This window comes from Triturus cristatus, chromosome 3_2, assembly GCF_964204655.1.
Source record: "Triturus cristatus chromosome 3_2, aTriCri1.1, whole genome shotgun sequence".
NCBI lineage: Eukaryota > Metazoa > Chordata > Amphibia > Caudata > Salamandridae > Triturus > Triturus cristatus.
The window spans coordinates 655,866,964-655,892,078 of record NC_140584.1 but is presented as its reverse complement, the minus strand read 5'-3'; the positions used below and the strand labels follow the sequence as shown (position 1 = coordinate 655,892,078).

Below are 25,115 nucleotides of genomic sequence, written 5' to 3'. Positions count from 1 at the left end.
CTGTCTGCTGCCTCCGGCCTCAACTGCGGTCCACCAGGGCTCACACATCAAATCGAGTTCTGAACAGCCCGGACATCGCATCACCACAGGAGGCACACGCCACCACCGCCAGAACCACCTCCAAATGCCTACTGCCAGAGTCGAAACAGCCATATTGGCAGACTGACAGAGTTGCTTACACCTGTTGTGGATGTCATCATCTGCCTTTTACCCTGCTCAGCACTCCAGGTGCCACTAACTCAGTGCACCACGACTCATGGACCATTTCTGAATGAGTTGTGTCCTGTGGAGAGCTCGCGCAGCAATGTCACCTCAGGCATTGTAGGAGACCTGGGACGATGATGAGGAATATGATGCAGGTGTAACACACCCCACTGCAGCTGCATCGAGAATATCCCGAAGGGACACAATCCTAGACATTTTCTTCACATGAGCACGCTCAGCTCTAGTGCCCCAACCTCAGTGCACTGCAACTCACGACACTTCTGTTTGCATATTGGGAGACATCTGTACTTGCTCCGGCTACCACCATGCTGCTCCGCAGTTGTCTGTGTATCGCTGGTGTTTTCTGTTTCCATTTTGATAGTGTTCACTGTTCAAGTTATTGCCAGCACCAACCACTCCACACACATCCAGCACAGGCTTCACTGTACATGTGACCCTGCCAATAAAAGGGCCGGCGCACGTGCCCGTAGCCAGTTCCACAAACTGCGTGTGTCCGTGTGGTCATGATGTATGCATGAGGGCCCCGGGGCCTACAACATTAAATTATGCTGTGTACAGCGGATGCAACCATGTCACAGCTGGCAGCGGGTAAGACCTTGGACATGTAGCTTTGTCGTCACCCATTCAATACGTAAGAGGAGTGGACCGGGCGTCGTACGGAGGTCCAGCGTGGGGGTGTGAATGATGATTCCGGGGCTCTGGGCGTGGTTCATTACAGGAAATGTGTAAATGCATGTGTCTCTGTCGCGGTGTGGGTCTCCTATGTGGGGTGTAGGTGGTCCCTGATGGGACTTGAACACCCACATATGTGATCTAGTTCGGCTTCCATGAGCTCTGACCCCACCCGCACCTGTTCGGCAACTCTCTTTTGGCATTCTGACACCTGGCATTGGAATGCGATGTGTGCCTAGGTGAAGTGTGGGGAGCCAGACGTGGTGGCGGGTGCTTCCTGCTGTGTGGTCTGTGCAGGGGCTGGGGTCTCCTCTATGTAGCTTGGCTGCCCTGCTCCTGGGGGTGGGTTGCCTAAGATGTCCATGGGCTGTTGTAGGGCGTCGGTGTCAAAGGCGTGGTGGTCCTCTCCAGCATCACTGATGAGTAGTCTGGCCTGCTCTGCTGGAGGTGTTGTTTGTCCCTCTGCAATGTGAAGGGGAGATGCATGTTGACATTATGTTGACATGTATGTTGGCGCATTGTTCTAGTGTACATGCAGACTGTATGACAATGTACATCGTGACTGTTTGGGAGGTGCTGAATATTTGATGCGGGACAGTGGACATTTAGACTACATGACGGATGTGAGGTTGTACACGTACATTTCCATCTCACAGTTTCCTGCCTAGTTAGATGTGATTGGCCTGTTTCTGCGCATGAGTGGACCCAGTTGTGTCCTCTGTTCTGCAGTGTCGGTGTTGCACTTTATAGCACATTGTCGTAAATGTGCTGTTATTGCTATGTGTGTGTGCTGCAGTGTGCCAGGGGATCAGGGACTTAATCCAGAGTCATTTTGGGTGTGCAGTGTGCTACACATCGTTGTGCATGTGTGCCATAGAACCCATCTCCCCACGTCCCCCCAGGCTCTGGTAGTTACTCACCCTGTTGATGTTGTGTCAGGTCCTATCGAGCTGTGTCCAGACTCCCAACTCCTTGCGCCGTCTCCACACTGATGACTGTGGCCTCCATTCCCTCCAGTTCCTCCTGTGGCGCAGGACTCCCACCTCCTGTCACCGTTGCTGCCTTCCTGTTGGCAGCGGGTTCGTGCTTGGTTTTGCTTTTCACATCATGCCAGCGCCTCTTGTCCTCCTCCATAGACCTCCTCGACACTCCGACTGCATTCACGTTTGTCATATTGATGTTCAGTGGATGGTAGTGTTCTGTCACCTCCGTGACACTGATCTTGTTTTCCTGCGGACTGCACCCTGTCTGCCTCTTCCTCTTCTTCTTGGCCTTCTCCGACCAAAAGGTTCCTTGCTGTTGGTCTGTGGAGCTTTTGGGGTTCGCATTGGCCTCTGCACTCGGTCCGGGTGCATCCATGGTGCTACGCAGTTTCTTTTTGTCTCCCTTTTTTTTTGTTGCTTTTATAGTGGATTTCCCGCATGACGCGTGGGAATTGCAGGTCTGTCGCTGGTTTTCGCTGATTTTTGTATCGCAATTGGCCTCATCGCAGCTTTTTTTTCCGTCCGTGTTTCGCATTTTTGCGGCGTCGCGTAGACTTTATCGCGGACATTTGATGCGTTATCGTGAGCCTATCGCATTGTACTGCTGGCTTGAGAATACCACGTTACCACGGTGTTATTTTCCCGCGATAGACTGCGATGTGCAAAGTTGCATTAAGCTAATTTTGCGATGATTATCACACGTTCTTGAGAATATCCCCCATAATGATTAATGTCTGCATTGTACTTTTGATTAACGCTGAGCAATGGTTCAGCTCCCTAGAGGGGTACCACAGTGCGCTGCACAACAGCAATCGAAATTAGAAGATAAAAAGCAAAGTGAGACGATACGCAGGAAGAGCCGAAGACAGCAGTAAAAGAGGCAGACACATGAAAGGGGAGACGAGGAAAGAGATGGATAGTGGCAGGCAGAGGCATAACCGTAGACCGGTGACAGGAAGAGCAGCAGCATAACGGCAAATCCAAGTGATGGCTAACTACATAACTTGCTGCCAGTGCAACAGACTCCTTCTGACCAAGGTGAACCCAATCCATTATTGTTAGGATTACCTGCCGAGAGAGGTCGTCAAGTGACATCTCAGGATTTAAAGCAGGAAAGAGGAGGAAGCAGCCCGAGGAGAGGGAGCGACCATCAGTGCCAGGGAAGTTTAAAAAACAAGCGGTTGCAAGTTGCTGTCAGCGTGTAGTGCATGCAATAGGAGAAAGTCATTTAAGAAAAGAGTGCTCACAGACTGTAAATAAAATGTACTGAGTAACAACACATGCTACAGGGGCAATCCTCATGGGAGTTTACCAAATGTGAAAAGGAGGTACTAAGGAGGGACTACTAAGCCTATTCACGAATCAAAAGCCACCCTTTACAACGTTCAGTAACAGGAGCCAATTGAAATGACGGGTGGAAAATGGGCGGAGCTTCAAGGCCATACCAGAATACAGCATGTTAAAGAGACAACTCAAGCGTTGCCTAGGCAAGCCCTAGAAATGGTTGCGGGAAGTGGCAGGATCATACCGGAGTAGTATCTGCAGCTTCCATTGTTGAAAACTTTTGTCCTGAAGCAATACTTGACCCTATCAGCTTCTTTCCGACATGAAAAAATTCCTTACTAGACTGTAGGTTATCTGTGCTAATGTGCTAGGCTACACCAATATAGACCAGCAACAGTTGTCATGCCTAGACTTACTTGATGCATACTATTGCCATGGTGTACCTATCTAGGGTCACCATATGTTTTTTTAAACCAAAAACAGAAACAGGCTTCAAAAATGTGTAAGCAAATGTTGGCAAAAGAATATGAGTACACCAGTGCTATGATGAATATAACCACAAATGTGAAAAGAGAGTGTTGTAAGCCACATTTCAGTATAGTTCTGTCAATTCAGCTTAAGTTGCATTTTAGGATGTGTAATTGCACATTTACAAAAAATCACACATTAAAGTATCAGAAAGCAAATTATGAAACCAGGATATGATAGTTTTAAAATGTTTAGGAAAAGTGGAGGTGGTTGAGATGTGCATGTGGATTTCTAATGGCGATTATTTGCATTTCTCACATATGGAATCAAAAAGAAACCTTGAGGCCCACTTTCCACCACCAGAATTACATTCATAATCAAGTCAAACCCGTCTTGTCAGACCTGGCCAGTACCAAAACAAAATTACTTAGGGTCACATGACAGTGAACCCTCCTCAAAGGCACAATATCATGAACAATATCGTTTACTACAATATTGTGTTCCTACTTATAATGCAAATGACAAAAATATCGGAAAAAAATATCGTGGGCAGTAATAACGTTCAACATCATGCAAAAATGTTGATTTTCCAATATATAAACTGTTTAAAGTAGAAACAGTTAATATATTAAAATAATTTAACATAAAGGGCCCGATTCGTGGAACTAACTTAAGAGAAAATCCTAAACTTACTACGATTTTGGAATTCACAGAAGGCACTTACTCATTTCGGTATTCACAGAAGTTAGAAGTCCTAACTTTAGGACTCCTAAATGCCTTCTGTGAATACCGAAAGTCTTAAAGTTAGGATTTTTCTCAGTTTAGGAGTAGTAAAGTTAGGAGTCCTAACTTTACTACTCCTAAACTGAGAAAAATCCTAACTTTAAGACTTTTGGTATTCACAGAAGGCATTTAGGAGTCCTAAAGTTAGGAGTCCTAACTTTACTACTCCTAAACTGAGAAAATCCTAACTTTAAGACTTTCGGTATTCACAGAAGGCATTTAGGAGTTCTAAAGTTAGGACTCTTAACTTCTGTGAATACCGAAATGAGTAAGTGCCTTCTGTGAATACGAAAATGAGTAAGTGCCTTCTGTGAATACCAAGATGGTAGTAAGTTTAGGATTTTTTCTTAAGTTAGTTCTGTGAATCGGGCCCAAAGTAAAAATGTTCCACTAATTTTTAATACTATATAGAAATATATATTTATAGAAACCACATATACCAAATACTTGACAAAGGCTCCTTCAACGAACGATGAATTGCCACGGAATGCTTCGTATTGGTTTTTGTGGATTTTCTTCTTGCAAATATACATTCATACATACACACACACACATAAATATATATATACATAGATATATATATATATGCATATATATTTGTGTGTATATATATATATATATATATATGGCACGTGAACAAGGGCTTTTCAGCCCGAAACGCGTTGTGCTGAGTCTAAATAAACTAGACTTTGCCTGAAGTTCTGTGGGGTCTGTGCCTCCTTCTTCGCCGTACCGCCGCTGTGTGGGAATCGGAAGTGGCAGGAGCAGTTAAGCTTGGATATATATATATATATATATGTATGCATATATATATATATATATATATCCAATACAAAAATCCAATTAACGCACTCTCAGGCCAATAATGCAGGAAACGATTCAACAAACAACAAGGGGATTTATTAATGGCATAAATCCTCCGTGACGCGTTTTGACCTGGAATGGTCTTGATCAAGAAAGACACTCCAGATGTTACAAAGTTCTTTCTTGCCGGGCATAGTAATTTAAGTAACAAAGAGACTGACGAGTAGTAGTATTCTTTTATTGATAGACTGGTTCTGAAAGAAAGGACCAATTGAAGAATTTTAAATCAAAGAATTGCAAAGACGAAATATACAATTCCCTCCTATGGGTACTGAATAATTGGCCAGGAAGCACTGTTTATAACCAGGATTCATTATACTTCAGTGTTGTGGATGTTTAGGTAATGCCGGCAGTACCACTACATAAGAAACAAAGGCAGATTTTTACTGTAATGTACTGATATCAAACTAACTAAGCTGAACCTTTCTTTTTGTTACTTTTGATATTATTTTTCTTTAATTTGCTGTCAAAAGAAGAATATCCGAATGCAAAGTTGGAGCCAACAGCAGCTCTGATATGGATTTGGAGTCCTTGGTCTCTATTAAGCCTGGGCATAGTTTGCAGTGTTCCACTATGCTGAACTCCGCGAAGTGCAAAAATAACACCGCCGCACTACGCAAAGCTCCGCGAGCAGCAGAGTGCATTAGATAAATGCCAGTTCGGCGTGATTTTCAGTGCCAGGTGCTTGTCCGCACTGCGCAATCATCGCAAATGGCACCATGCACAGCACAAGCGGACGCTGCTTCCTTTCTGCCGCTCAAGTGACTTTTTACTCGAGCAGCAGCTTTACTCAACGCGAACGGACGGTTTCTCAACGCGAGCGGTCGCGAGCATACGCGACAACTCACTATGAGAACTCTGACCACCCCCGTTGAGAAATCTCGGCGGGAGGTTGATTTTCCATACTCGCCTCACCAACTTGAAGTTGACGATCACGAACGAGGAAAAATATCCCCGGGAGGTGGATTTTCCACGCTCGCGTTCACAAACTTGACATTGACAAATGCGTGCAAGGAAAAAACTCTGCTCCGCAACGCGAAGCGGAGTGTGGAAAACTACGTAAACTCTGCGACCGGAGCGGAGTTCATCGTCCAGACTTAGTCTCTATCCGTTAGCAAATCATAGACAGAGTGGGCTGGTTTGGGGTTCCAGATACCCCCAGTACTGATGAAATGGTACCCTGGAGAAAACAACACTTAGGGGCTGATTATGATACTTGTCGGAGAGACAGGTAGGAGGCTGACCAGGGAAGGTAGTTGGACGAAGACTGGGGAGTGGCACTCTCCTACCCCCAGAAGATACCCATTAGGACTGGGCTCAGACTGGTGCAACTGAAGATACTGCACTGGGCATATTTCATGGACCACCGTCTTCTCCATATGAGCGGAATGGATAATGAGAAATGTTTGCAAAACTATTCAAAGCCGTACTCTGGTGCACACACTGCAGGACTGCCCTGAGATACAAATCTTCTGGGTGGGGTTAGCAGATGTCTATCACCGGTGCTGGAAGACAATTTAACCATCACGAGACCACTTGCGGCTGTAGGTATATGGGAATATGTCTCACTGCCTGAGAGCAACAAATAAAGACCAACTGCCGCCTACACCTAGTCATGTGGCCCAGGATACAGGCAGCAAGCACCAAAAGGTTAGGGAAAGAAAAAGCCAACTTTCTAAAAGTGGCATTGTCAGAATGTGACTCAAAGATCAATAGACTATCATTAAAGAGAGTTTTAAATTACAATTCTTTAGACACCAAACTCATCATTCCTACCTGCTCCCACTTGAAAGTTACAACTTAATAAATGTACTAAAGTAATCACATTTTATCCTATGGGAGAGCTTGGCATTGCAGTAGTGAAAAACAAATATAAGAGTTTTTCACTAACAGGACATGTAAAAGTGAAAATTTTAAAAATACATGTCTTACTTTTTTAAATACACTGCACCCCGCCCTAAGGGCAGTTTAGGGCCTTAATTGTATTAAAAAGGAAGGTTTGTGGCCCCCCGCTTGGTGACGGCCTCCGCTAGGCTCAGACTTGTCCAAATTTATTACCTACATACTGCTTATCTCACGCCGGCCCGCCTCCTCGGCGCGGGCCTCTCCGGGGACGCGGCTTGCCCCCGCTGTGGCTCCGAGCCGGCCGACTTCCTTCATATGGTGTGGTCTTGCCCGGAGCTGGAGGGGTTCTGGAGGGGCATTGAGTCCGAGCTTACTGAGGTCCTGGGGTGGGAGGTGCCGCATGAGCCTAGACACTCCCTATTGGGCATCACGGATGGTTTGGATGGCACGCGCCCGGAACAGCTGTTCCTCATGACGGCCTTGATGGTGGCTAAACGGGACATTGCAGCGGCGTGGAAGCAACCACAGCCGCCAACCATAGCTAAATGGGGCGCCGGGGTGGACTGGTGTGCGGCGCAGGAGCGGACTCTCTATCAGGCACGTGGCTGTCCCAAGAAATACCGGAAGGTGTGGGGGAAGTGGCTGGGCAACATACCTTAGCAGGGTGGGTTGGGAGAGGGGGGGAAGTTTTTAGGGGAGGGTGGGAATGTGATGCGTTTTTTCCTGTATTACTGTGTGGTGAAGATTTGGAGGGCCCGACAGTTTCTGTTGTTGTAATGCTGAAAACAATAAAAACTTGTTTATCAAAAAAAAGGAAGGTTTGAGCCTGACAAAAGGTTAATTTTGCCAAATCGAAATGATAGTTTAAAACTAGACACACAAGCTGCAATGATAGGCCAGAAACATTTGATAGACTACATAAGTGGGTGTCAAAGTTAGTGCTGCAGACCCAACAGTAGCATTTAATTTACAGGCCCTGGGTACATGTAGTGTACCCAGGGCCCCTTACTAGGGACTTATAAGTAAATTAAATGTGCCAATTGGATGTAAGCCAATATTACCATGTTTTAGGGAGTGAACGCAAGTACTTTAGCACTGGTTAGCAGTGCTTCAAGTTTGCAGAGTCCTAAAAGTAAAAAAAAACTGGTTCGTTCTGAAGGAAGGTTTAAGGCAACAAGTTTGCGGATGATCATGCATAGAGGGCCAAGTCTAACACTGTCCTCTGCAAAATGTTATTTGTTTCAATACTTGTCCATTCACATTTTCAATAAATATTGTTTAAACACTAGATTGTCTCTTTCCTCTCCCAAAACCGAAATCCATGTTTGTGTCTACCAATAAAGCTGTAATGTATTACATTTAAGAGATTTTTCCATACGACTGGGAGCCATTGAGCAATTTCCCTGCCCAGGACCACCATGACTTACATGGAGTTCCTAGGCAGGAAAATTTAGTGGTTGTCGCCCATCATAAATAGAGCAGGGCTATCATCCCTGTGATCAGATGTCCCAGTTGTGAATGGGCCGCTAGGTTAATGGTTTCAATCATTAAATCCAGCTTATGCACCACTGATGGAAACCTGCTGGTATCCCAACGTCTGAATAGGAGGGGGGAACCGGGAGCATGATGGGACAAGAGCGCTGCCAATTTACAGTAGTGCTCCCCTGCTACCAAACTCTAAATGTCCCCTTATAGAAATACAAATGTAACAATGAACGTACACATACTGCCCATATTAATTCTGTTATTTCCTTCCTTCTGCTTCCACTAGTTACATCTCCTCAAAACAGGCTATGCCAATTCTCCTTAATGTGCCTTCTCTGCAGTACTACAAAAAAGATTTCAAAACTTTGTGGTTAGACTAGGCTGTGGTCAGAAAAGACTTGACTAAGTTACTGCCGGATGTAGCACATTCCATTGGCTATGGCTCACCATTGCTTTCATCCCTCTGGTTCATCCTTTCTTACCTTTTTCAATGGCCTGTATGATTTCTTTCAACCTGAATCCAAACATCTATGCACCCTGTAGTCCTTCCTGTTTGGTTGACTGATCCTTTCCGGTTTGGCACCCAAGCTATTTAGCTGTCTTTCCTGTGGCTTTATTCTAAAGACCAACCACCTTGACTTTAACAAGATATTGCTTGATCCTGCTCTTGGATCATAGCACATCAAGGCAACCTTGGGATCCGTGATCTTTAGAAATACATTTTCATTAAATCAGCCTAAAACCTGTTTAATTCTAGCATCACTCCTTGAGCTCTTTATCCTGCCACCTATGCGCAGGGAAACCCCCACTGGTAGCTACGTGCTATACAAGAATGCAATACTAATAATAATGATATTTGCAAGCAAAACAGGATGCACACAGATATGCTCAGTAACATTTCTGAAATCTCCAATGGCTCAACATATTCCAGTTTCAAATTTGAGAAATAAGTCATGCCACATTACACATAACCACAATAACACCACTGGTGGGGCGTGATCAGGACGCTCAACAGAATTCGCAGCTATCTGTCTCTTCAAGCACGCAAGCAGATTGCAGTCGCCCTTGTTGGTTCCAGGTTGGACTATTGCAACTCTCTCTACATGGAATCCAACAAGGGCCTCATACATCGACTGCAAATCGTGCAGAACGCTGCTGCACGTTTTGTCCTGGATCTTTCCAGGGCCTCTTCTGCTACTGCTGCGAGGAGAGACCTCCATTGGCTGCCTATTCAGCACAGAATTTATTTCAAAATTCTGTGTCTGACCTATAGAGCACTCGAGGACGGATCTAAAGGCGCTATCAGCTCCCTGCTTACCCGTTACCACCCCACAAGGTGTTTGCGCTCTTCGGGACTATTCCAACTTGTTGTCCCTCGTTTTAAGCTCACCAGATGGGGAGCTAGGGCTTTTTCAGTCGTTGCTCCACAACTCTGGAACATCTTGCCGATGGAGATGAAGACCTTACCCTCTCTAGCGCTGTTTAAAAAGGCCCCAAAAACGTGGTGCTTTTCTAGAGCTTACACAGGTTGAGCTGCAGGTGGCTTTGTTATGAGCTGGATTTGGAATTAGGCGCCTTGACCCCCATTGGGCTATGTTTGCGCATGATAAGATCCCTTTTATTATTATTACTAAAAACTATAAAAATACCATAGGTATAAAGAAGTCAAAAATAATTATTATAACTAAAGTGCCTGTATATGTATCAAAAAGAAACACTACAGCTAAGTTACACATGAATTGCACAGATTGGGCACTCCGGCAAACAATACATATTCAGAACATTGTGTAAAAAGGAATAGCATAAATTCATAAGTGTCATAATAGTCAAAGTAGACAAAACAATTGCACGTTAATATATAAAAGGGTGGGTCTTGCTGAGCTCAGGAAAGGATGTCTCTGTGTGAGAGCTCGAGGCGAAGATTGGGTTAGGGGATTTTTGTCTCTTCTAAAGCAGTGTAGAAGCTGCCACTCCTAAGCCCTAAATGCTGCAGATGTTGGCCATTCGTCCTCAATCTTAGTGTTGGTCTGACGAAGCAGATTGCTGCTCCTGGCAGCGGAGGGTACTGGGATTCACAAGCTGATTGCATCAGTAGGCGAGGTGATCATATGGGTGTGTCCACCTACGTTGGACTGTCTCACAACCACTGAATTGCTTATCTGAGGATATACTGTCTGCATGGACGCTGGCTGCTTCCTATGTGGACCCCTCACCCTGCCTGGGGTATTTTGATCTGCCCTTCTTGCCTCGTAAACTCCCCTTAGGGAGATAAACAGAGGGGACAGAAAGAAAAGAAGAATATCTTCTCTCCACATCCCACCCCCATTCATAACATTCTGATGTCCTGGAGAATACCAGTGATTCCAAATGGACACACTGACCATGGGGATATGATGTGCTGCAAGAGACAATTTCCACAACCATGAACATTTATAAGAAGGTCTTAGTGATAGAGGCAGCTTAGTGATGAGGTGAGCGAAATGGAACACTTGGTCGAGGAAGTGATCCAATAGGTGTTGAATATGGATACTAAGGCGGGGTTTGCATGTAGATGCTATCCTGGCATGTGAGATTTTCAGAATTGTGCCATCGCCTCTATGACAAGGCTGGAGTAGTCGATGGAGAGCTTGGGCAAACTTGTGAGGATTGCTAAACTCAGGCTTTTAGGGATTATGCCCCTAGTAGAGGGAGAACGTTTAGGGACACTTCTATAAGAATTTCTGAGGGATCAGATCCTAGTGGATGACCCTGAGGTTCCGCTGAAGGTACATAAGGTACTATCGAATGGGGTCAAAGCCAGATGCTGGGACTGTAATCTTGCAACTGAGTGAGGCTTTTAAAAAAGGCAGTGATTACAGGGGCTGCGAAAACTAGGGACTTTAATTTCAGCTGTAGTAATAGTCTACTATTCCCCAGACCTAAGCCGTGCAGCCCAGAAAAGCAGGGAACAACTGCAAATGGTCAAAAGGGAAATGTTAGCTGGTTAGAGGCTTCCATTTGGTTTCCTGTCAAACACTCCTTGTAGTATTTGAGGGTGGCGACTTCCGCTTCATACAGCCCAGGTCAACTGAAGATTTTAATTAGGCCAGGAAATCTGGACGGGAACTGGAGGTGCTTCAACGCTAGAGAATTTCTCAACTTTTCATTTCTGGTATTATGTGTTATTCTTTATTTATCCATGGGCCTAGGAGATTTTACTTCTAGTGTTTTTTCTCATTGTGCCTGTTTTCTCTTCTCTTCATCCCCTCTCCCTTCTTCCCATTCCTTCTGTGTATGCCATTTTGTACATGAAGGTTTGTGTATGATATTCCTAGACGTGTTAATGTTGAAGTGGTTGATAAATGCTTGCTTTTGGGTATTTTCATTGTTTAGTAACAATTTCTTTGTAAGTCACACATTATTAAGACGTTATTAGCAAACAATCCATAAAATGAATGAAAAAATACATTCAGCTACCTTAAAAAAATGTCAGGAGTTGTAATCCCAGTTGTAAAATAAAGTATGAATCACAAAAATAAAACGGATAAAAAATCATGTATGGAACGGTTTACACGATTGAGATTGGCACTTAAAATAGTAATTGCTGCATGTAGTTAAATAACGCTGACAAAGCACTGGTTATAGAATCCTGAACCTAAGTTTGCTGCAGAAGGCAAGCATATTGCTTATATTACAGGGCAGGGCTCTCCAACCTTTACTATAATAATAGCTACCTATGTTCAATAACAATCACCCTGAACTACTAACACAAATTGTCAGTGTTACAACAGTGCCCACTCGCAACAAGATTCCATTTGTAGTCATTGCATGCAGCATTACTAACAGTGACCATGTCACTAGCAATAATGTAAAAAGCTGTGTCAATTTTAGTTTTAAGTGCCGATACCTGTCATAGTAATCATATGTGATGCCTCCTGGCAGCCATTAAAGAACATTAGCAATACGACTCCTCAATGCAGCTCAAATTTCCTTTGAGATATCTGTCTTAAGTATATGTTTTTTACTTTTGCTTTATGAAAATAGAAACATTTTACTTTTAAATATGTCCTTTTCAACATAGCCAATTCAACCAAACAAACGCTTTTCATGGTTATAAATTGGCCTATACATAGGGTAGCTACTCACAGGTAGCTGGAGAACTACTGTACTAAGCGGAATTTGCAGAGATGCAATATATGTCAGTTCTTTCCATGAAATAGAAAATTGAGTGCTGAAGTTTTTTACATATTTCTGTTCTTTTGGGTGCATTGTTTCAATCCATTTGGAATTTCAGATACATGCCTACAATTGCAAAATGTGCGGATCAAGTGTTGAATTTCTGTACTCTCTTGACATAATTATTTGCTAATATTGTATTTGCACTTTATGTGGAATTAATCTTCGTGTGTGATGCTCATTGTACTGTATTCTATCAAGGCAATGATTTGCTGTTACTGCATTTGCACTTTATTTGGGTTTTTTTTTTTTTTTTTAAAAAGGGGGAAAAAAAATCTATTTAAAGACATGAGTAGTGTTTTTTTTTGTTTTTTTTTCTTGTCTAAGATCGAATATTTATCCAGATCTATAGATGCCATGGAGTTGTTATATCCTGCACGGCACTTTAGTACCGATTCATTATATGATATAATAGAGTGAAATGTTCATAGCATCGATGTTAGGAATTATCTCGATTTCCCATTTCAAGTCTTCTTGTTTACATATTTTCAGTTGTCATTTTCAGATGTAATGCTTGAAACCATGTACATTGCACCCTTTTTTCTCTGCTCAATAAAAAAAATGTAAAAAAAATTTTTTTTATAAATTAAATGAATATAAAGTATATATTTCCTGCTAGCAGTATCATAGACAAAACATTATGTTGTTTTCAGCTACATACTCAAGTAAGTTAAGAATTGCACTACATTTTATTCTCTGCAAGTTATTAGTGATGTTCGTTATGTTCCATTGTTTTTGCCAGATTAAAAAAAAATGATAAAAATGTAAAAAAAAAAAAAAGTGTTGAATTTCTGAGTATTGGTCAACAGCATTCACTATGCTGTAATTCTGCAGGAATTATGGAAAAAGGGTAATCTGTTTTCCCTAGCGTTGACCTTCAATTCAGCAAGAATCTTGAGCAGGGCTCTATTTGTAACATTTACTAAGTGTCTTTTACTTTTATCTGGTGTCCTTGATTTTGTTTTCTTCGACCTTATCTAAAATTTGCACATTTAATCTTTCTCTTCTTGGAGCGAGTGTGCATGGATAAAAATATGTCTTATTTTACCTTAAACTGCAATGTCCGTCCTCCTATACTGCTGCACCTTTCCTCCCTATCGAGCCTGCACTTTTCCTCCTGACTACGGATTTTTCTGTTAGTCCGCCCTGCCAAGTAGCTCAGACCCACCCACTGCTACTGATTTTCTCTCCCTTTTGGCTCCAGTGGTTTGCAGGGGCATAGCTTGGTCAATAATATTGGGGAGGGGGCTCTGAAATATCCCAACAAGCAAGAGTGTACCCAACTAAAAAGGACATGTGGTGGACTGGGGCATGGTTCTGGGTGGGTAGAGTTTAGGTAATTAGCTGTAGCTCAGAGAATTAAGGAATATTCTTGGTAGCATTAATATATAGATAGAACTTTCCACTGGCAAAGCAACTCTAGGCAGTAACTTGCTCAGCGACCAGTTGAATAATAAACAAATGTTAGACAATATAATATGCCAAGCACATGACATATTACTATATTTATAAAGAGGCACAATGCAATTTCCCAATGACATTGCATACATTAGTATACTAGTATGTATGTGCGTGATGCTGGCATTGTGCGACTTTAGTACTATGTGTGCATTCGGCTTAGGTCACTGAATTGTGTATATTTTCAACTGGGATATTTAAAGCACCATGCAAGCACTATAAGATGATGGACAGAGCACTGAAACTTTTCAGACACTCACCCCCAGTCACTATTAGATCTGGGTTGAATCCATCATCGTTATTTAGCTCACTTCACCACCCCAGTTCAGACCCGGCCATATGCAAATCAGACTTGGCCCTGTTCCTCATGGGAACACTCCAGCTCGAACTGCCAAGCCAGGTCTTCCCTGGACCGGAAACAAGCATCCTGGCTGATGAGGGCTGTTACCCCAAAACCGGTCCCAGGATGCTTGTTTCCACACAAGCACACACATCTTTACCAACACATTCATCCCTAATCACCAGCAGGCCAATATTACTCACCTGATAAAAAGACAGCTCCACTAGAGTTCTATAGTAATGAGCTGCAGAGGCGCACACACACTCACAATTTCTACTCCTGCTAGCCATGCCTCAATGACTGACAGTGAGATTTGCCAAGAGTCTCCTGACGTGCAGTGCCCGCTACTATTTTAGTCCCTATTGACATACAGACAGATACCAGCACCGTGAACACTCTACCTGGGGCAGTGATGGATTTAGGTATTCATGACTGACAACCTAATACTTTTGCCACTGAACTCAAATCGAAACTGCTGGCTGGTGCTCCAGTCATTGTGATAACACAGACAACGACAATCATGTGCACAAACATGCAGGCACACACTCATGTCTGTACACACATACTGACATGCACACAAAAATATATATTTGTGAAAGCGCATGTTCACTATTTGTGATATCTTGCCTCTGAGTAACACATTTATTTTTACTCAGCTCAATGTCACTCATTTTACCGACGTTGGAAGGCTAAAAGGCTGAGTAACCTGTAACCATGAGCTTAAATAAAGATTCCTGCACATATACACTCGTGCACACACAGTTATGTTGGCAGATGCTGACGTAAACACACACAAACGTGCAGACGCTAACTTAAACACATCCATGCAGTGACTGACGCACACACCCTGATGTGCACTCTCACTCAACTGCACACACATACAGACACATTTATGTACACACACTTGCAAGCACATACACATTCAAGTAGGTACACATCATCAGCATTGAAAACTTTTAGTTTTTGTGACTTTAACGTTTAAGCTTTATCTGTGGAGCACAGTGGGAGCCTTCCTCCTCATCCCCAAGCACCCTCAGAAAGGCCCTTACTTGAAACCAGAAGTGACGCTGAGGGGGGCAGACACCCAACTGAACACTGATAGTGCTGCAGGAATGATGGCGAAGGATGCTTTGTATAGGACTCCTTAGAATCCAACACAGACGTGTCTACCTTGCTGACTCTTGGCTCCATATGCACCATGCGCTCCCTGCCGCCTTGAATCATGGAGAGAAGGTATACTTGCCCCCATCAGACACAGGATTCTTGTGCGTACCCCCAACCTTGGTTCTCAGTAATGCATTGCGTTGGGTCACTGTCAAGGGGACTATTCCGACCAGTTTCTATTTCAGATCAAAGGTGCATCCCGTCTTCAGCTTTGCTACAGCTTTGTTCTTCAAAGCCAGGGGAAGAGTGAATTTATGAGGTGACCCGGCCTGCCAGTCAGTTTTGGCCTGTTACCGGACTGAGAGTAATTATTGGGGGAGGGTGGGAGGTTTCACCCCGACCCCTCGAAGCTACGCCCCTGGAGGTTTGTTACAGCGCCATACCATACCGAGCTAACAGTTCAGAAATCTGCACTAACCTCACAGAGTAGGTTACTGATGCATCTGAGAGAAATAAAGCTAGGCAGTAGTCTACCGGTTTTACTGAACTAAAGTCGTTGCGTTCATTATCTCAGAGAAAGTTGTATTATATTGTATTGTTGGTGAAGGGAGAACACGGGATTGTCAGAAGAGAACTACTGTTTCTGATTCTAATGATTTGCTTTTGTTTCCATGTAGGATCAGAGCCTATTCGTAGTCGAACAGGAAAAAGTGGAAATTCCACACCCAACACACCAGGCTCAACCGCCATCACCCCCGGCACACCACCAAGTTATTCTTCACGCACCCCAGGCACACCTGGCACTCCAAGCTATCCCAGGACCCCTCGAACCCCCGGTACCCCAAAATCTCTTGGGCTGCTACCCAGTGAGAAGAAAGTTGCCATCATTCGAACGCCTCCAAAGTCTCCGGCCACGATGAAGCAGATACGGTTATTAAACCAGCCATTGCCAGACCTCAAGAATGTCAAGTCGAAAATTGGGTCAACGGACAATATCAAATATCAACCAAAAGGAGGACAAGTAAGGGTTTTTATTTCGGAAGGGATAATTATGTCAATCTGTAGAACATGTTGCTGAGCAGCCTGCTCTCTTGTGTGCTAGATAGTTACTGTCCTAATGTTCCACAGTCATACTATGATAATGAGATAGAAAACCCAACAAGCCAAGATGTAGATAAGTCTGCTTTTGAGCATATAAAGGGATAACAAAAGACTCTATTAATTCACCTGAAGTAAACAGCTTCATGAATTGTCCACCAAGAGTATAAATTAAGATTTGCAGAATTGGAGTGCTGTGTTCATTTTACTTTAACTAATGACTTGTGGCTTTGTTTGCCATGACGTGAAGCTTTAGACTTCAAAGGATATGTTTAAATTGGATTCAAAGAAAGGCAATTATAAAATTACCTCTAAAAGCGAAATAAAAAGCAGCATATGTTGAACTTTCTCATTATGTCCTAGTTATGCTATTGTTTTATACTAGATTCATAACAGGTAACAAACAGTCAAGGGGATTGTCTCAACTGTGTAGACATTGTTAAAGCTCAGATAGATCCTCATTTGAAGTGTGGCAGTGATCTGGGTTGCCACATGACTATGTTGGACACGGCATAGTTTATTAGTAGGTACAATTCTTAGATGTAGTTCTGTTGGGAAGAAGTGAAATAAATGAGCATGGCCGGTTTAAAAGTTGACATTCAAATTAAAGCAGGGAATGTGCCATCTATATGAGAAAGCTGTGGCCCTCATTATAAGTTGCCGAAAGTGGTATCCTGAGTGTTACTGCTCTTGGAAACTACAAGTTTTCCAGTGTCCCCAGGCTTGATATTAACAAGTCCTCACACTCTGGGCCTGATAAGTCCCGGCTTTGAAACACAGTGCCCAGAGACTTGTGAGTAGCTGTGGGTACCTGCTGTGCCTCACCCCGACTCTCCCTCAATCTTCAAGTTGGGGGTGGAGAAAAAGCTCCCCCCAGGGGTGCTAAAAGAGCCTCTGCCCACGTGCCAACCATGGCATCCTCCACCACCACAAGGCCAAGATTAAAGCCCACCCACTCCAAGCAAATGTGTGTAAATTTGGGCTTGTTAATGTGTGTGAATTTGGGCATGTTAATGTGTGTGAATTCGGGCTGCTTAATGTTTGTGAATTTGAGCTGGCTATTGTGTGTGAATTTGGACTGGTTACTTCCCCTGAAGGGAGTAAAACGTGAAATTGTATTCCCTGTTCCAGGGAAAATAAATCATAATCCCCATTTACTCACGGGGAGATACTGATCGGAATCATGGAGTTAATGGGGAACATGTAATGAGAGTGTGATCAGGACATCACGGAAGACGAGTCTCCCGCGCCCTTCAAGATGGCGGCGGCAGAGACCCATTCTACCAAGGGAGGCTCTCTAGTCGTTTCGGCCGGCGCGGAGCTGACGTCACAGGCGGAGACAAGAGAAGCGCGGTCGGAAGCGGAGGGGAGTCGAGCGGGGAAGGAAGGAGCGAGCGGAGCAGACCGAGGAAGGATCAAAGACCCCAGGCAGCTGCACGGTGACATCGGAGAAGAAGAACAGAGACGGCGTGAATCTCCAGCAGACACCGCTCTAGTGTCTAGTCGTCCCAGGGAGGATCAGGACGCCGAGACAACCACTGCTATAGTCCCGGAGGACTGTAGCATCAGAGAACGCCTAAAGGAAGCAGACGTAAAGGGAACCAGAGAGGGATACAAGAAAGCGAGCACCGTATCTGGGACATCACCTCCTCTATTGCTGGAAGGACTTTTAGTTTGATGCATTTCTTTGTTAAATTACTACTGACTCACGATCTTCATCAGCATCCACTCAGACTTTGTCTACTTCTTTAATAAACCCCACTCAAACCTAAACCCAGGGACTCACAGAGTACGTCATTCCTCATAAGAAGCAAGGGTCACTTACAGGTCCCAAGGGGGGCCAGACCACAGAGAGACTACTTACCCATTGTTTAGCCCATATGTAGGGCATGGTGGAGATGGGGCAATTTAGACCCTAGCAGGCTGCGAGTCAGCCCTTTCTAAAAATCCCCAATGTTGGCCGGGATTTCTGTGTCTTTAGTCCTTTTACCAATTCAAAAGCATAGATGAATGCAGAGCAGATTCCTGGTTTGCTTGGTCCGCTTCTCAATAGAAGAGTTGGTTATAGAAAAAACAAAAAACAATGGCCCTAAAGGACTGTAGGTTTTCCCTATCTGGATTTGCCATGCCTTGCAGAGCAGACCCAGGCGGGGGCAATGAAAATCATTGGTGAAAGACCCACTTTAAATAGGATGCGGCTATCGTCACTGTGACATGGAGGCCCATAGATGACAGGTCACAGGGTCAAGGGCTTCCAGTTGCAGAGCAAGCTCAGGATCGACCAGCAGTCCCCCAATTGTAAATAGGGTAGAACTAAATTTGCCACTGTGGGACCTCTGGTTAGCTGTAAATGAGACCCCTAGTCTTTAAAGAGGAATTCTAGACAAAGGAGAGGAAGTGTCGGGCACAGGGAGTAGCTATTGTTGGGGTCTTGATGTGGAGAATGTGTAATCTGTAGAAATAAATCACAGGCAATAGGTGTAATGTAAAACGAATAAACGAATCGGTGCAGTCCATTGAGAAAGATGCAGTCTACAGGGAAAACTACAGTCTACATGGATGGTTTACTATTGGTTAATTCAGAAATATCGGGTACACTTTAGTTACGTTACATAGGGATGGACTGTAGCATATTGGGAGGCTATCGGGGTCTTAAAGGAAGAGACAAAGTCCCTCATCCCAACCTGGAAGTTAGATTCGAAATTGGACGAAAATATTGTTTGTAGCAGATTCTGAGTTGTGCAAAACTATCACACTCCCAGGATTTTTCCCACACAAATTACTGCCAGTAGTACAATGAGGGATAATGTAGGGAAAAGAGGTTGGAAATAGAGGGAAAAGTTTGAATTTCCAGTGCGGCAAAACAGCAATCACATATTTTTCCTCATTTGTACTCATTAACTTAAAGCTGGTTAGGGGAGGTAAAACCACCCTAGTTAAAACAATTACCACACCTTGAAGTATTACCTCAGAGAGATTTTACCTCAGTATATTTTAGGTGAAGACAAAATGAGAGTCGTGATATAATGTTAAGACTCGAGAGTTAACCCCTTTCAGAATACCCTGGCACGATTTTGGGGTAGTAGAGAATGTTTGAAAATTGTGCAAAATGACTCAATTGGTGCAAAATTCCACATTCAAGGTGTCCCGAATCGAAATAGAGTGCAGATCTTATTAACGTGCCCTGCACAAATGTTAGGTGCCCTGCACAAATGTTAGATACTCAATATACACCCACATTTGAGGAAGGAATTAGGGTCTAATTAGAGTAAAAGCTAAAAAGGAGAGGCAGTCGCTCTTGGAGGGCAGATGGCAGATGCAGCTTTGGGAAGACATGCGTGGTAGATAATGAAGCGAAAGAGCCATTCTTAGGTAGCAGGGTTCATCCACAGAGAGAAGACAAAATAGCAACTGGTATAATTGACAATGATAAGAGATGGTATAAGTAAAGGAGGCATAGTCTGCGTGGAACAGGCATAGTTTTCCTATCGCTGACTCTGTCTAATCGCATTGACGTTAAAACCCTTAACACAGCTAATCCACATGGCATTCAACCAAAGAACTAGTATTCGTATTTTTAAATGTTACTAGTGCCCCCATGGCGAGAAAAATACCCTGAGCATTTATAAGGAATCTGAACTCTGAAATATTCTCCGAAATGTGGATTGGACAGCTAGGTACCATATGTAAGATATTTAGATTTTTTTTAATTAATTGAACCTGTTAGCTATGCATCTGAAACCGGGCTCAGTACGTATGTGGGGTGGCTTTGGGCAGGGGACTGCTGAGGGAGACGGGGACTCCTTGGCCGTTGGGAACGGTCTTTGGGTAGCCTTCGTTTTCTTTCCAACTCTCTGTTTATAGATCAGAGATGTTTCGTAGTCTTAGTGACTTTTATTGGTCCTTATTTGCCTGTACTTCATTTCCCTATGGCACTGGAGGCTCTCCGCAGCCTTGGTGGACTACAGCCTGCCATATTGATAGATTTGTACATCTATGGCGGCCTCCCTCGAGGCACTAACCTTTGCTGTGCAGACCTATGAACACTGTGCCCGCACCGCACAGCTTCAGTGGCTTCAGCGAACCTGGGTCCATGTCCAATTCTCCTGCACTGCAAAGTTTTTTAGTTTTTCAATAACCCCCAAGGCTGGAGCCTGTCTTCAGAAACAATAAAATAAATCGCCCTGACATGCTGGGAGTTTTCGCCACACTCTGGGTGTCATTTATTTGTTCGCCTGTTAGAGATAGTCCAGCTTTCCTGGCAGACCCAAACGGGAAAATTAGGTCAGAACGTCTGCCTTAAATAGGACTGAGGCTGTGAGACACTGACAGACGGCCCAATGTCACTTGGGTAGTCGTCAGAGGTGTCCACTGATGAGACAGCAGAGGCTCGGGCGGCAGAAACTTGACAGTTCCGACTTACTAGAGCCAGCGAACCGCAAATCCGTCGGGCATGTTTGTGGCAGAGGCATGTCCACCTTACTCTAATAAAGCCCGCTTGTCTGATTAATGCCACTTTTCATTTTTTGCTTTCACATGTCTTTCTTTGGTTGGAGCTGTCTACCACGGGGGAGTTTTTGTAGGAACAAGTCCGTTTCCCCTCTCCGTAGACTTATAGTATTCAGATAAGATAATTGGAAATAAAGGTATAGTCATCTCGTTCCTCTTTTTCATTCCTGTACTTACAGATAGCCCATCTCAGGTTGTCGAAGGATCTGGTGACTCACAGAGACGAGTCTCAATGCCTCTAAAGAAATATCTGAAGCAGATTACCTGCATCTGTTCTCCAACATACATCACTCCATTTCTCCCTTATTATATGGTTTCCCGTCCTCAACTCGGATGACGTTGAATGCTTGGCTGCCCTTGCACACTCAGTCCACTGAATTAGCCATTTCTAATGAACTCGGTTGTGAGATATTGGAGGAAGTTAACTTGGCTTTGGGATTCACCCTCAGGGTTTGGCGAATGTGTGTGATGATCACAATGATGGTGAGTATGCATTTTGACCAGCGGAATGACTCCCAAAAAGACTATTATACTTTGCCGTCATGTAAACTGATAATAAAAAACCCCAGGGACCAGATTACGACGGAACAACTCAGTAGAGTCAGAGGTCTGGAGTGCTCCACGGCATCGACACACGCAGGAGAGGAAGGGGGTTGTGATGGAAGGTCCCGGCACAGTACCATTCTCTTCCAGGGGATCCTCATCAATAGTCATAAGCACTGAATATTCCCGCCCATGTGCGGGGACCCCGGAAATAATAAAAATTATATATGAAAAACATATATATATATATATATATATAGAGCTCTGTATATGTATAAACATATATTATTTTTTCCAAGCCAATGCAGCCCCCATAGTAGGCTAGACAATGTAGATATAAATATCCAATAAAACATCATAGGTATAATAATACACCTAAATCTCTCTCTTTTTTTTTTTTTTTTTTTAATGAGGTAAAAACTCATGAGAAAGAAAAGAAAACACTGTGCCAAACACAGATCCACAAAAACATTGTTAGCCTGCAGGCTGCATTGCAATACAATACCATAGAGACTGAAAAGCCTTGTACAGGTAAAAAACTGGCTCCGTGCCTTCAAGGCAGCCCTGATTCCAATATCCCATCATGCCTCAGGGGTGACAGTTGGGTCAGTTGTTCTTTCCGGCTCCTTCTGTCAGGAACCTGGAATTCAGCTCTCTTCATTTTTGACTTTCTAGTCAAGAATTTGCTAGTTTTCTAGTGATTTTTTTTCTTCATCTTATTATTCTCCTGTTTGGTGAAGCATTTCCAGATTTTCCTGACAGAGTTTAAAACTTTTTTCTGTCAGAAAATGCCTTCCTTGTTCATGCCCTGTCCATCCTGTGGCAAAAAGAAGGCTTCTTCGGATACTCATGATGTGTGTATCATCTGTCTACCGGACACACACTCTCCTGCTTCCTGTCGACATTGTAAGGACCTTTCAAAGAGGACTTTGAAGGAAAGGGAGAGGATTAGGCTTTATGGCCTTTCTGAAATGCGGTCGACGTCGAAGCAGTTGATCCCTGTGTGTTCTCCATCGGCGTCTGGCTCGGTGTCGAAGACTCCAGCGGTGGGATCGTCATTGAGAGGTGAGGAGACCAGGGAGAGTCATGCTTCCAAGAGAAAATCAACGGCGATGCAAGATCCGGCGGCGAAACGCATTCGTTCGTCGTCGAAAACATCGCCGTCGAGGAAACATCGATCGGCGTCGAAGGAGAAACATCACCGTTCGACGTCGAAGTCAACATCTAGACGAAAGTCGACGTTGAGGGAAAGGTGCAGACGGTTGACGTCGAAATCTACAGCGACGTCGAGAAGAAGATCGTCGTCAAAAGAAAACAGGCGATCATCGGCGTCGAGAATTGGATTGCCGTCGAGAGAAAGGGGATCGTCGTCATAGACATTGCCGATGTCGAGACGAAGGTCGTCGTCGGAGCATGGATCGACGTTGAGGCGGACGCCTCCGTCAGGATCGACGTCGAGGCAGGCGCCTCCGTCGTCAAAAGTTTCCATTACGTCGGCAAAGATACAGACGTCAAGGCGAAGTTCCCCGTCGGGTTCTAGGCCTCCGTCCAGGATAAGCCCTCCGTCGACGACAAGGCTCTCGACGTCGAGGCATGACTCATCGCCGGTTGTCCACTCGGCGTCGAAGTCCAGATCTCCGGCGATAGGCTTATCGCCGTCTAGACAGTCCTCCGCTGTGGGGTATCAGGAAACGTCAAAAGTTAAATCGACGTCCAGCTCAGCATCGAGACGTAAGTCTCCGCTTAGAGTGAAATATACACCGGAGGTGACATCGGAGCATGGTTCAGCCTCTGGGTCTCCGCCTATTTCCATTTCACCATCGGCCTCAGCAGGATCAGGATCTCCTCTGTCTCCTTCAAGATCCAGATCACCAGAAGTGATAAATTCTTCTCCAGCTCCTATTTCACCAGTAGAGCATCCTTGTCTAACAAGTCCTCAATTGAGAGCATCACCGACACTCCTAAGGCAGGAAGAGGGTCATCTTCCGGGACAAAGCCCCACCAGAGTGCTGCCTCAGTCCATACCACCACGTATGCCTTCCATGGCACATGCAGTAAGCATTTCCTTAACCAGATTGAGGAACCTTGCCCAGCCTAGGAGACCAGCAAGTTCCCGCTCTCGCGAAAGAGAGTATGAACGGCGTTCACGTTCGCCCAGGAGAAGATCGCGATCCACCTCTCGCAGAAGAGAGTCGGTGCGATCTGAGAGAAGACGGCGTAGGTCTCCTACATCCTCTTCTTCAAGTCGTTCTTCCAAGAGAGATTACTCTCCCACACTATCAGATACGCCTCCATCTCGAATTTCTCCAGTGGATGACATCAGCACATTTCAAGATGTTTTGTGCAGAGGAGCGGCAAAGTTGAACATCCCAATGCCCTTCCTCAGTCATCTTTGAGACCCTTCACGAAAGAACAGCGTCTCGTCCACTGTTGCCTCTGGTCCCTGGTTTGCTTAAACCAGTGATGGACGTCTTCCTCACGCCGGCTACCATCAAGTCAGCTCCGGCGCGAATCCTTAAGAAATATCGTCCCGCTCCGGAGGATCCTCTGTTTCTCAAGGCGGATCCTCCACCTGACTCTGTGATCACGGCGGCCGCCAAGAAAAACCCACTCAGTGGCATTGTCGTCCACAGTTCCTCCGGACAAAGAGAGCAAGACGCAATACTCTTGGGGAAGAAGAGTACGCGGATCCGCCGCCTCCAGTTTGAAGGTTGCCAGTGCCTCAGCGCACTTGGGGCGCTACGACAGATCACTTTGGGATTCTCTTCAAAGATTCATAGAGAAACTTCCACAGGAGGATAGAAATGACTTTGAGGAGATCTTACAGGAGGGCAGTCTGGTCTCTAATCAGGTGATAAGTGCGGCAGCAGATGGAGCGACTCTGGCTGCTCACTCCTACGCCCATGGTATTTCAGCCAGAAGATCCTCTTGGCTAAGATTAACGGCTCTTAAACCTGAGGCACAAGCCAGGATTATCAATCTGCCTTTTTCTGGGACTTCGCTTTTTGGTTCACATACCGATGACGAGATGGCTTGTATGAAGTCAGAACTCGAGACCATGAAAGCTGTGGGTCTAGAGAAAAGGAAGGAGTTCCGTCGTCGTAGGGGATCTGACAGGCGTACCTTCCAGCAGAGGGTTCAAACCCCTCACTGGCAGAAGAACCAAGACCAGCAAGGGCAGAAAAAGCAACAATTCCAGTCCCGAAGATCAACGAGAGGACGAGGGAATAACCGCCAGT

General features: G+C 44.6%; 1 protein-coding gene and 1 long non-coding RNA gene across 17 annotated transcripts in view; one reads left to right on the top strand and one right to left on the bottom strand.

The window, feature by feature from the left end:
* The window catches only part of MAP2 (microtubule associated protein 2), a 1,132,493-nt gene that overhangs the window by 997,704 nt on the left and 109,674 nt on the right, over window positions 1-25,115 (top strand). For all 16 annotated transcript variants that reach the window (XM_085648606.1, XM_085648602.1, XM_085648605.1 and 13 more), the window contains one exon: window positions 16,404-16,747. In XM_085648606.1, coding sequence (XP_085504732.1) covers window positions 16,404-16,747 — 344 coding nt within the window. The remainder of the gene's footprint in view (window positions 1-16,403; window positions 16,748-25,115) is intronic.
* The window catches only part of LOC146857899 (uncharacterized), a 278,408-nt gene that overhangs the window by 150,527 nt on the left and 102,766 nt on the right, over window positions 1-25,115 (bottom strand). The window lies entirely within an intron of this gene.